At 42.1% G+C, this 12,533-nt stretch overlaps 1 protein-coding gene across 5 annotated transcripts in view; it reads left to right on the plus strand.

Annotated features, from left to right (window-relative positions):
• Window positions 1-747: 747 nt before the first annotated feature.
• MGAT4A (alpha-1,3-mannosyl-glycoprotein 4-beta-N-acetylglucosaminyltransferase A) overlaps window positions 748-12,533 on the plus strand; it is a 130,879-nt gene continuing 119,093 nt past the window's right edge. For 2 of the 5 annotated variants that reach the window (XR_004178370.1, XM_031655467.1), the window contains exon 1: window positions 4,172-4,929. Coding sequence is in view for 4 of the 5 variants with exons in the window: in XM_031655467.1 (XP_031511327.1) it covers window positions 4,836-4,929 (94 nt within the window). In the remaining variant the exon portion in view is untranslated. Of the gene's footprint in view, window positions 1,000-3,645; window positions 4,138-4,171; window positions 4,930-12,533 lie in introns of those variants that run through there. The other 3 variants (XM_017947768.3, XM_021925092.2, XM_017947767.3) reach the window with 3 other exon arrangements.

The raw sequence follows: 12,533 nt of genomic DNA on the forward strand, positions 1-12,533 counted from the left end.
TCGCGCGGGCCACTGGCGGGGCGCGGGGCGCGCGGGCAATGGCGGCGGGCTATCAATGCATAATGGGGCGAATCTTCGGGCGGGCGAAGCGTCCAAGGAGGCGTCGGCGGGCTGGCGGTCGGCAGCGCCAGTAAAGGTGGTGTCACCAGCAGCCCGGCCATGCCGCGGCTAACGGACGCCAGCGGTGGCGAGGGGTCAAGTAAGGCGGCGGTGCATGGCGCGCGGGCGGGAGGGGCGGGCGGCTGCGCTGAGGGCGCGGGGAGCGGGGGCGCCATGCGGTCCCGGGCCGCGGGAGATCCAACTGGGCGGTTTGCGGAGCCGACTGCGCCGCGGTCCGGCCTCCAGGTGGGAGCTGTCGGCGCCTCTGGGCGCGGGGCCGGCTCGGGGCGCGGCTGGGCCTCGGGGGCGGGCGGGGGCGTCCTCCCAGCGTCCCTGCCCCGCGCCGCGCACCCCTCGGGGCCGCGCGCCCTTCCCTGCGGCCGGCCCGGCGCCTGGTGCGTCCCCGGCGTGGCGGGGCTCGGCGACTTTGGGGAAAAGTGGAGCAAAGTGCGGATCCGGGGGGTGCGGAAGGGGAGGGACAGCTGCCTGCGGGACCCGGGGGCTGCGCGGGAGTCGGCGCCTTCGCGGGGCCGCGGGGCAGGTGGGCGGGGGCCGGACGGTCCGGGGCGCAGGGGCAGGGGCTGCTCCCGGAGGGGACCGGCCGTGAAGCCTTCGCAGGGAATTGTCACGCAAAGTGAAGGGCTGCGGGGCCCGCGTGGAAGAGCACCCCGCGTTTCCCCAGGCCTCAGCTCCCTGCGTGTCGAGGAAGCCGCAGTAGGACCCTGAGGCTGGGTCTCGGGGACTCCACCAAGTGTGCCAGGTGACATCTCGGAGGCGAGCTTTTCTGAGCTGGCTTTTCCGAGCCGCTTGCACACCCGCCTTTATTCCTCGCAACAGTGCGTTTCTCTGGAGCGGTTTCGTTGCCTACATTCCGCATTGGAAAATAGAAGCAGTCACAATGTATGCTTGGAATGCTTTCCGTGTATTTTGCTGTTGTGCTTTTGCTGTTGGACGAATTATTTGATAAAAGATAATGACAGAGTCGTTCTTTGGAACGTAGACTGTAAATTTAGAATGAAAATATGCGTTCTGTGGTTCATGTTTCTTTTTCTAAAGGTTTAAAAAATAGTTTGATGAACAGGTTATCTTGACATAGATTTCCGTAACCCACACGTGTAAATCCGAAAACGCGCTGGGCGATGACATTATGTAAGCTGTGTTAAAGAAAACTGACTCGTTTATAAATGGCAAGTAAATGAATTTTGCCATAATTGTGGTGTGTAAAGTTATATAGGCTTACGTCATGGATTTTATTGATTTCGGGTATCAGGGATTATTGTGCCTTTCATTCTTAAGGCACCTCTCCCCTGTCAGTGGGATGCTGATTAAGGAATATGCCAAACGTTCAGCAAAGTGTTCTCAGCCATGCACTATACTGAGTATTTCAGAGAACACTTTAAAATAAGTAAAGGTTTTGTGTCCAGTAATAAAATGAAGACTGAAGGCCTTAAAGGATTGCTAACAAAACAGTCTGGTGTCTAGAGTTGAAAGTTCCGTTCACCTTTGGGAGGGTGGAGAAATGACTAGCAATTTTAGCCACTACCTTTTTTGTTGTTGTTAAAGATTCAAACGTGTTAGGTTGTAGTCTCCGAGAATATTAAGGGGCTAGATTAAAATTTTTGCAAATGTGGACACTAATAAAAATGTGGGTCACCTGTGCCTTACAAGCCAGCCTGTGAATTATGTCTTATGATTGAAGAGCGAGTAGATCCTTGTTTTTTTCCTGTCCGAAGAGTTTCTTCACTTGTGCTGTGCAGTTAAACTTATTAGCTGGGAAACCTAATTAAAAATGTATGACTACATTCTTACTGAGTAAAACACTCATATTTTTCTTGCAAAACTTCAGGGCGTATTTGCTAGTAGAATTCATTGTAGGTATCTTCTTCAGAGTTTCATAACTTCCTGGATCCAGTATTTTTTAATTTTTTCATATATTAGGGGTAGTATATCAATAGTTTACTTTGGTTTCAGAGTTCCTTTACTTTTACTTGTCTCTACGCATGTCTACGGATTTTTTTTTTACGAGTTTTGTTTGTATTTAGTAAAACTTTTAAAATATCCTTTACCATATGATGGGCTCTTTACCTCTCCCATTATGAATTGAGTGCTTACTCTAATAACCTGTATGGTTTTTAGATCTTTTACTAGAACAAAATTCTTTCTGAAGTGAAACAGGGTTAAGTAGATAGCAGCTGAAAGTTATAAGTATTTTAATATAATGCCACACAGGGATTAACGTTCCAAGTTATATAATTCATAGAATTATCACCCCTGTTTTTATAATCAGAATTCATTATTGGGTGCTTATTGATTTAAGACAATTAGAGGAGACTTGATATGAAGTTGTTTTTTTGTTTTTTGTTTTTTGTTTTGAGATGAGTCTTGCTCTGTCGCCCAGGCTGGAGTGCCGTGGCGTGATCTCAGCTCACTGCAACCTCTGCCTCCCAGGTTCAAGTAATTCTGCTGCCTCAGCCTCCCGAGTAAGCTGGGATTACAGGCACCTGCCACCATGCCCGGCTAATTTTTGTATTTTTAGTAGAGACAGGGTTTTGTCATGGTGGCCAGGCTGGCCTTGAACTCCTGACCTCAGGTAATCTGCCTGCCTCGGCCTCCCAAAGTGCTGGGATTACAGGCATGAGCCACCACACCTGGCCACTGTGAAGATTTTAATATTAAACTGTAGATGTGGTCATGTTTGATGTTAACTTGTCTTAATTGTAGAAGGTGAATAAGTTCAGTCTTAGAGAACAATGATAACTTCTACTTGAGAATATTTTTAGAGCTCTTTGTCTTCAGGTAGTAAAAGAGGTTAGGTGCTTCTAGAATATTATATGGAAGATAGAGCTGCTGTCTGAGGAGGGTTAACAGGCATAGTTTGGTGGAGGGTGGTGGTGAGGTATTAGCCAAAAGCTACAGGAAGTGGAGATTTGTTTAAAGTTGCATGTTTGGACTTTGAAATTTTCCATGAATTTTGCAACTTACTCCATAGTAGATCAGTGTGTGTTACATAATTTTTTTTTTTTTAATTTACACTTACAGTTGGGTATAATTAATACTCTGGGAAGATTCTGCAGTTTAACGTGATGCTTGGAGTATCCCTAGCACTTAGCTTCATATTGCCAGGTGCAGGTGCCTCGTTTGAGAGGGAAAGTGTAGTAGATGAGAGCTTGGACTTTGGAGTCAAACAAATTCGCGTTATTTCTCTGGATTCATTTCCTTATGTGTAGAACAGGGTTAATAATGCCTGCCTCATAGGATTTTGTGAAGATTTAAACCATATGGTAGATCAGGCACATAGGAAACATTTCGTAAGTTGTAGTGGCTGTCATTATTAGTACTATGCCCCTGTGATCTTTCTTTACTGGGGGAATTTCTAGTAATGTTCAGTGTTAAGAAGCAGTGGTGGTGGCAAGTTCTGAATTGTCTGCTTTAATCAGTTATGCTCTTCCCTGGAGAGAATTCTCCCTTGGGACTGCTGGCCGTGTTTGGAGGTACATTGACTCCCCCACCACAGTGTCAGGATATTACCAGGAGGGCCTGACGTGCCTCCAGGGATTGAGACTGACCATGCATAGAGTGGACTGGAACCAGCAGCTGGCCGGTTTTGTTGTTGTTGTTCAAATTAACCAAAAAAGTTTGGTTTTTAGTACAGTTAACATTTTTTGAGAACCTATTATATGCTGAATGCTGTGCCTAAGACCATTTCGTTCCCTTTTCCCAACAGTTTTGTTCGTTCAGTGGTGATTTCCCAGATTTCTTGAGTTAAAGCAATGCAGAGTGATAGGGCCTAAGGCATACCGTATCCTGGTTGGATTGCCGCATTTTCTAAATGCTTAAATATTTCCAGTTTATTTACACCCTGGGAGTGGGTTAGTCAATGGAAAAATGACATTTATTTTATGACCGTGATAAATAGCAGTAATAACTGTAACCTTTTTATAATTTATGACAATATGTGAAAGAGGACACAGGACAGATTGTTTCCTCATTTTATGAATGAAACCTTGAGACCTAGATAAGTGGCATGCCCCGAATCATGTAAGTAATGACAGAGCTGGGTCAAGGGCCCACGTCTTTTGACCCTTATATGTTATATTCTGTCAATTTTCTTATTTAAAAAAATTTCCTATTATTGTGCAATAGGAAAACTGGGGAGAGTGAAGTTTATGTTACTCAGGAACCATTGTGTGATCGTTAGAGTTCTCATCTTGGAATCTGTGAGCTCCGTTTCTCCCTTTAAAATCAGTAGCCATCACTTTTCTTTTTACAGACCAAACAAAACCAATGAGCAGGGAATATAGTTTGAAGCTGTTTTGTATTCTTTTTCCAGGAGGAGAAGGACCAGATAATTCTAGTATGTTAAATGAGTAGTTTCGATGTAGGGATAATCTTTATAGATACAATTTAGCCAAAAGTCTGTTTATAATGACGAATAGTGAATGAAGAAACTTACATTTTGCATTAGTGAATGAGCTTGTCTTTCTCTTTTCCCCCCGAATAGGAAGCGAAAAGGCCGAGGCATCAGCGTATGAAGACCGCAAAGACAATCCCGCGTACAGTTGTGAACGGCATCCCTGCTAGGCTTCTCCTGCAGATCATCTGAAATGAACCTCTCTTACTGATTTTTGTTGGCCTAGAGCCAGGAGGACTGCATTCGGTTGACTTTCAGGGTGAAACGAAAACAGTCCTGGGTGTTGTCATCGTACACATATGGACCAGTGTGATGGTGAAATGAGATGAGGCTCCGCAATGGAACTGTAGCCACTGCGTTAGCATTTATCACTTCCTTCCTTACTTTGTCTTGGTATACTACATGGCAAAATGGGAAAGGTAAGGAAAATGACTCAGAAAGTGTGCATGACATGTACTAGACTTTTTGGTTGGTTAAGGTGCCTAAATGCTTAGGTCAAATACCCTGGCATCCTGCATGTTACATGCTATCTGCTGGCAGTTTCTTACTGATAGAAAAATGAAACAGTATTCTTGGACAGAGGAGACAGAATTTCTAATTCCAGTGGGGTTTGTTTTGTTTTCAGTTTCTTATAATTGTACTTGGAGAAACAGATACTGATCAGTGGTTTTTATTATACATGACAGCCGAGTTGAATAATAAAGACTTTTGTTTTGGCATTTTGTTCTTTTTACTAAACATAATAAGTGTTTAATAAGCTTCCTTGTACTGAGTGTTGCATAAAACACTTAAAAGGACACAATTAGTGCCTTCGTGAAATTTACATGCTAATTATGCTAATGATTGGGTGCTATGTAGTTAATGATTTAAACTGCGTGCATTGACAGATTACTCCTTAGGCAAAAGTATTTAAGCAGGGATGAGTAGAAATTCTGATCGGAATATTAAAACATTTTTAAAAATTAATTACGTTTAGGCTGTTGAACCGTGTTTTAAAGAGAAGCTATCTGTTCATTGATTGGAATTCTATAATTTAAGGATAATGTATTTATTTGCCTTTTTTTTTTTTTTAAGAGAAACTACTTGAAGTAAATTCCTACCCATACTTCTTACTTGTCTTCTTTCCTTTGATTGAGGAATGTTGATGTTGAGAAGAAAGATGGAAATGTTGAGGTGGTTGCATATTTGGTTTGTTACAGTAGCTGTCATCACCTGGGCTATTTAAGCTGCTGTTGCTGATGTTGTTTTATTGACTCATATGAAGACAACAGAAAAGATTGCTTTGTGACCTTATTTTTTTCTGATGTGTGTTTACATCCGTGTCTATATATACATATTGCATATGTATATATCTGTGCATGTATATGTTAAAAAAAGCTGATATAAGTAAAAACATGCTCTGTGCCTTGAGCAAGTAGAGTCTTTTCCCATTCTTTGTCTTTCTCTGAGTTGGACTCTAATTTTGGGGGGAACTCTTGGGGGACGTTGAATGAAAAACTTGCTAAAGGCCTTTTTTCTTTGTGTACAAATACGTACGTTTTAGAATTCATGTTTTTATTGTACCAAAGGAGAAGGCTTAGTCAGGAAGTGCTTTGTTTTTGTTTCTGAGACACAGTTTCACTCTATCACCTAGGCTAGAGTGCAGTGGCAAGACCTCTGCTCCCTGCAACCTCTGCCCCTGGGTTCAGGCAATTCTTGTGCCTCAGCCACAGGAGTACCTGGGACTACAGGTGCAGGCCACCACACCCAGACAATCAAGAAGTAGTTTGAATAGTTAATCAAACTATTGATTGTCCCTGACATGAGCAAAAAAAATGACTGACTATTAAAAGTCTGTTTATGAAATAAGAGGGTTGATGAGCAGAAAAGTGTGTGTGTGTGTGTGTGTGTGTGTGTGTGTATATATATATATATATATTTTTTTTAGGAAACTTATCTATTCAGAGAATTATAGTAGTGGAGAAACTTGACCCTTCTTACTGTGCCTTATTTGAAAGCTAAGAAGTCTTGGAATCTCCGTTTTATTTTTCTTATTTCTTATGTAAAGGCCTTATAATAAGCATCATTATTTTTATTAAGCTGTCTTTTGAATGAAAATGAATTTAAAAGCTAAAGATGCTTTCATCACGCAGTGTTAGATGCACACACACAGTCTGTTCTCTTTGATCTTCATTCTCTGAATAACTCCATAATTCCTCTTTGCAAACTTCTGCTCGGATTTTCTACTTAGTGTTTTTTCCAGACTCTTCCAGGTATCAACACAGGTTTCTGGCTATGGTTACATAAAATCTTCTGTGTTAAATGTTATCGTTTCTGTAACCGCTAAAACTGTTGGGCATTTGGATTCTTTCTAGATAGTGCTGGCAGTCAGACAGCCTGGATTTTCCAGAGAAGTCCCGCTTTGAGAGACTCAATTCTAATGCACCCATAAACCACGTGCTCTGATTTTTATTTTGAAAGTGTGGTTTCTATAACCTTTGACATTGCTAGACTAATGGTTTTTTTTTTTTTTTCCCATTCATTCATGGGTACCTTACATGTGCAAATCTTGCGCCTAGCCCTGTATTATATGCTATTAATAAGAAAAGCCATAGGTAATTTTATGCCTTTGAGCAGCTCAGGGACTGGTCAGGGAAAGATGCATGTAAACAAATATACCATCAAATGGAATTAGATAGAAACAATAACAGTGCTTGCCTGTAAGTGTATTATATGTATTTTGATCCTCATAACAACCATGGGAGATATTATCCCCTTTCTGTAAATGGAGAAACCAAGGCAGAGTGACTGAGAAACTTACCAAGGTCATATGTTAAGTAGTGGCGTTGAAGTTTGAATTCGGGCAGCCTCATTCAAGAGCTTATGCTCTTAGCTCTTGGTCTGTTGCTCGGAACAGCAGAGGCAGAGGCTCCTAATTCTTCAGGTGCGTTACCCAGGAGGTAGAATGTGAAGGATGAATGTGAAGGCCAAGCCAGGCAGAGTGGGGAACACTGGGCATATCAGGTACCGGGAGCTGTATGTGCAGCTACAAGTTCTGAAGGGGAGTAGAGTATTCTTGCTTTGGAACTGTGAGATGCTCGTTAATACCAGCACATAGGACTCTTAGGCGCTCTCAGTGTTGTCGCTGGTAATCACAGTACTGCAAGGTTCTTGTATTGGTTCAAACCCCGAGACCGTGCTAACAGACAACGTGACGGACAACACGAGGCGGTGTGGAGCAACATGCTGTTTTAATGAGCAGGCGGGCTGAGGCCTAAAATGGTGTCAGCCCTAAGTGAGGATGGGGCAAAGGTTTTATAGTCTCCTGTAAATAGGAAGTGTCCTAGTCTGACCTAACTGCTACCTTGTACCCACGTGGCCCCTTTCTCAATCTTTAGGGGTGCGTGTCTTCGGGCCAGCTCTCTTGCTGCCTCCGCTGTCTTGCTGCGGCACGCTGCTGGCGCAAGTTGCACCTTGGGACTGGGCCTGAGAAGGGAGGAGTTATTCATCTCCTTAAGCTTTCAGGCCCCTGGGAGAATCTTACAAGTACAGGTTCTAGAAGTACTGGTTTGACATAGTCCTCATTCAGCACTGGAAAGAAAACATGAGCTGGTGCATGGGATTGGCATAGGTTGGGGAGTATTTCAGGAATCCTGCCAGGGAAGCTGTGGTGCAAGACAGAGTAACAGTTTCAGCGGGGTATACTGGATTCCCACATAGAAATGAGGCAGATTTCCAATTATGTGGATTGGACAAACTGGGACAGTTGTAGGTGGGTGTTGTGAGAGTGGGGCAGGAGTAGTTACATGTCTGTCTTGCTGGGAGGAGCAGGGCTCCTGACGGAGCCTCCTGCTGGTCAGGCGCAATCTAGACCCTGGGCGAGATTGACGAAGCAGTCACAGGTCCCTGTCCATGGGGACAGAGACTGGTATTATTTTTGCAGTGCCTGATCCAGTAGTGCTTAGTAAACATGTAATAAGCATTTGTTAGATAAATGATTGATTCCTTCAGCAAAAATGTTTTTAAACAGTTTTAAACAGCTTGAGATACAATTTACATACTACACAATTCATCCATTTAAAGTGTACAGTGAATTCACAGATATATATCCATCACCACAGTCAATTTTAGAGCATTTTTATCACCTCAAAAAGAAATCCTATACCCTTTAGCTATTACTGTCCTAATCCCCACCTCCCTCCCCTCCCCTCCCCTCCTAGGGGTTAGGCAACTACTAATTTTTCCATCTCTCCAGATTTCCCTGTTCCGGATTTTCAGATCAATGTAATCCTATAGTATGTGGTCTTTTGTGACTGGCTTCTTTGACTTAGTTTAATCTTTTCAACGTTCACCCATGTAGTGGCAGATCACCTCACAGTGGGGTTCCTGCACAGTATACAGAGAGGATGTACGCTTCGCCCCTTCTTACAGCTGAATAATGGTCCGTTGTATGGACATACCACACTGTTTATCCACCCATCCGCTGGTGAACTTTGGGTTGTTTCTAACTTTTGGCTAATTATGAATAATGCTGCTATAAACATTCAGGTACATGTTTCTGTGTGGACATGTGTTTTTATTTCTCTTGGGTATTTACCAAGGAGTGGAATTGCTGGGTCCTATCGTAACTCTATTATGTGTAATCATTTGAGGAATTACTAGACTTTTTCAAAGTGATGGGACCTGTACATATTCTTATTCTTTTACTTCAATCCGTTTATCTTTGAATTTACTGTGTGTCTTCTGTAGACAACATATAGTTGGATCATGCCTTTTAAAATCCAGTCTGACACTCTCTGCATTTTGATTGGGTTGTATATTCATACATACTTAATGCTATTATTAATATAACTGGATTCATTTCTGTCATCTGACTTTTTGTTTTTCCTGTGCCTCGTGTCTTTTTTTGTTCCTGTGTTCCTACCTTATTGCTTTTTTTGCATTGATTGAATTCTAGTATAGCATTTTAATTTCATCAATGACTTTTTCACTGCTTTTGAGTATTTTTAGTAGTCTCTCAACAGAATCAGCTGTAGATTTATACTAGCTTAATTTTAGTAATATATAGGAGTGTTTCTCCTATGTAGGTCTGTTCCTTTTTACCCTTTTGGGGGGTATTGTTATACATATTACATCTGTTAATGTTGCAAACTAAACAATATATTGTTATAATTATTATTTTTATGTGTTATTATTTCCTTAGCCCATTACAGTTTTATTTCCACCTACCTCTTCTGTGCTATTACTGGCAATTGTATTACTGATGTATTTCCACATGTTATAGACCCAGCAATGAATTATATAAATATTTTATACAATTGACTTTTTAAATCAGTTAACAGAAAGAAGAAAAAAATACATTAATAGTGTATATTCTAATTTCATAATTATTGCTGCTTTTTGTGTGGATTTGAACCACCATCTGGGGTCACTTCCTTTCAGCCTGAAGAATTTCCCTTAGTGTTTCTTATAAGGCATGTCTGCTAACAATGAATGCCCTCAGTTTTTGTTTATTTTCATGTCTTTATTTCACCTTTATTTTTGAAAGATAGTTTTTCTGGACATAGGATTCTTGGTTAACAAGGGCTTTTGTTGTTTTTGAACACTGGGTGTCGTTGCATTGCCTTTGTCCTCTATTTAATTTCTGCTGAGAAGTCAGCTATTAATCTTAATGGAAGTTCCCTTGTAAGTCATGTCATTTTTCTCTTGCAACTTTCAAGATTTTCTTGTGTTTGACTTTTTTCATTTCCACCATGTGTTTGTGGGTCTCTTTTATTGACCCTGTTTGGAGTCTGTTGAGCTTCCTGGATGAATAACTTATTGTTCCTCAGTAAATTTGGGAAATATTAAGTCATTATTTCTTTGAATGTTTTTTCTTCTCCTTTCTCTCTCCTTTGCTTCTGGTATTCCCGTTACACATGTGGTGGTGTGCTTATTGGTGTTCCACCTTTGTCTGAGGCTGTGTTCATTTTTCTTCATTTTTTTTTTTCTCCCTCTTGAGCTTACATAATCTCTACTAACCTGTCTTCAAGTTTGCTAATTCTTTCTCCATTGCGTTCAAATCTATTGTTGAGGTGTGTATTAGTTAGGGTTCATCAGAGAAACAGAACACATACACACACACACACACACACAAACCTGTGCACATACACACAAGAAGATTTATTATAGGAACTGACACATGTGATTATGGAGGCTGAGAGGTCCTAGTATCTGCCATCCGCAAGCTGGAGAACCAGGAAAGCTGGTAGTGTAATTCAGTCTCAGTCCAAAGGCCTGGAGATAAGGGAGCCAATGACGAAAGTCCCAGTTCAAATTCAAAGGCCCAAGGACCAGGCGAGCTGTTGTCTGAGGGCGGGATATCCTAGCTCAGACCAGAAACAAATTTGCACTTCCTCCACCTTTTTGATCTACTCAGGCTCTTAATAGATTGGACGATACCCACCCACACTGGTGAGGGTCATCTTTCCTCAGTCTACAGATTCAAATGCTAATTTTCTCTAGAAATACCTTCACAGATATATCCAGAAATAATGTTTTACTAGCTGTCTGGGCATTCCTTTGCCCCATGAAATTGACACATAAAATTAACCATCACAAGGTCTTCTAGTGAATTTTTACTTCTATTGTACTTTCCAACTCCAGAATTTCCATTTGGTTCTTTCTTAAAATTTCTGTCTTCTTATTGATAGTTTATATTTGATGCCACTTTGTCATACCTTCTTTTACTTCTTCAATTAAATTTTCTTTTAGTTCTGTGAGTTTATTTATAATGGCTGATTTGAAATCCTTTTAAAAATAAATCCTGGCCGGGCATGGTGACTCATGCCTGTAATCCCAGCACTTTGGGAGGCTTGAAGCAGGTAGATCACCTAAGGTCAGGAGTTCGAGACCAGCCTGGCCAATATGGCAAAACCCCATCTGTATTAAAAATATAAAAATTAGCTGGGCGTGGTGGTGGGCACCTGTAATCCCAGCTACTAGGGAGGCTGAGGCAGGGAGAATTGCTTGAACCTAGGAGGCAGAGGTTGCAGTAAGCCGAGATCACCTCACTGCACTCCAGCCTGGGTGACAGAGTTAGAGTCCGTCTCAAAAAATAAATAAAAATAAATAAATAAATCCAACATCTAGTTCGTCTAGCTGTACTCACAGGCAGTTTCTGTTACCTGCTTGGTTTTTTTTCCCCCATTTGGTGTATTGGTTGTATTTTTCTGTTTCTTTGTACATCTCATAATTTTTTATTGGAAACTGGACATTTTAGAGAAATGTATTTTAGCAACCCTGGGTACTAAGGTCCCCTTTACCTGTTATTATTTGCTGGTTTATTTGTTTAGTGGCTGGCTGGAGCTTCAGCTCTTGGTTTGCCCACACTCACCCTGGGATGCCCCTTTACTCTTTCTGAGACTCCTAGACTAATTGCCAGCTGATTGTTTTATTGTTTACACCAATGCCCTGGGGCATACATTCTGCTACAAACTACATTTTGGTTCCTTTTTTTTTTTTGACCTATGATATGTTCTATGATAAAATCGTGATTCCTTTGAAGAAATAGTTTCTGAGGACAGTGTCTGATATTTTTCTGACCCCAGGAGGACTCCTCCTTTCCACCTCTTTTGCAGGTTGTCTCCTGCAAGCTAGTCCCCACACTCCAGGCTGTATCTTCACTAGATCCACAGTTGTCCCCATTCTCTCACCACAACTTTCACTGTTTTTGAGAGGGCTCTTAGGCCCAAACTTCTCCAGGAGCTGTTGCAAATGAAGCTCCTTCTTTGGGAAGCGATCAGGAGCTGTTCTGTGGCTCCAGACAAGATTTCTGTGTCTTGAGGTGGGACTGAGGATAATGACAGGTTTTTCTCTGAGTGGCAGCCCCGCTCTAGGAGCTGAGCACTAAGTGGAGAGGCCAGGAGGTTGAGGTTCTTGTGGCTCTGCTTTTCCAGGTGTGGAACCACTACCTTACAAGCCCCAGAAAGGGCTGTCAGGGCCCTCATATTCTCAGGACGCTGCACGCAAGGTAGAGCTTCCGTTCCATCAGCAGGGGTTGTGT

The sequence above is a fragment of the Papio anubis genome, chromosome 14 (genome assembly GCF_008728515.1).
Source record: "Papio anubis isolate 15944 chromosome 14, Panubis1.0, whole genome shotgun sequence".
Taxonomy (NCBI): Eukaryota; Metazoa; Chordata; class Mammalia; order Primates; family Cercopithecidae; genus Papio; species Papio anubis.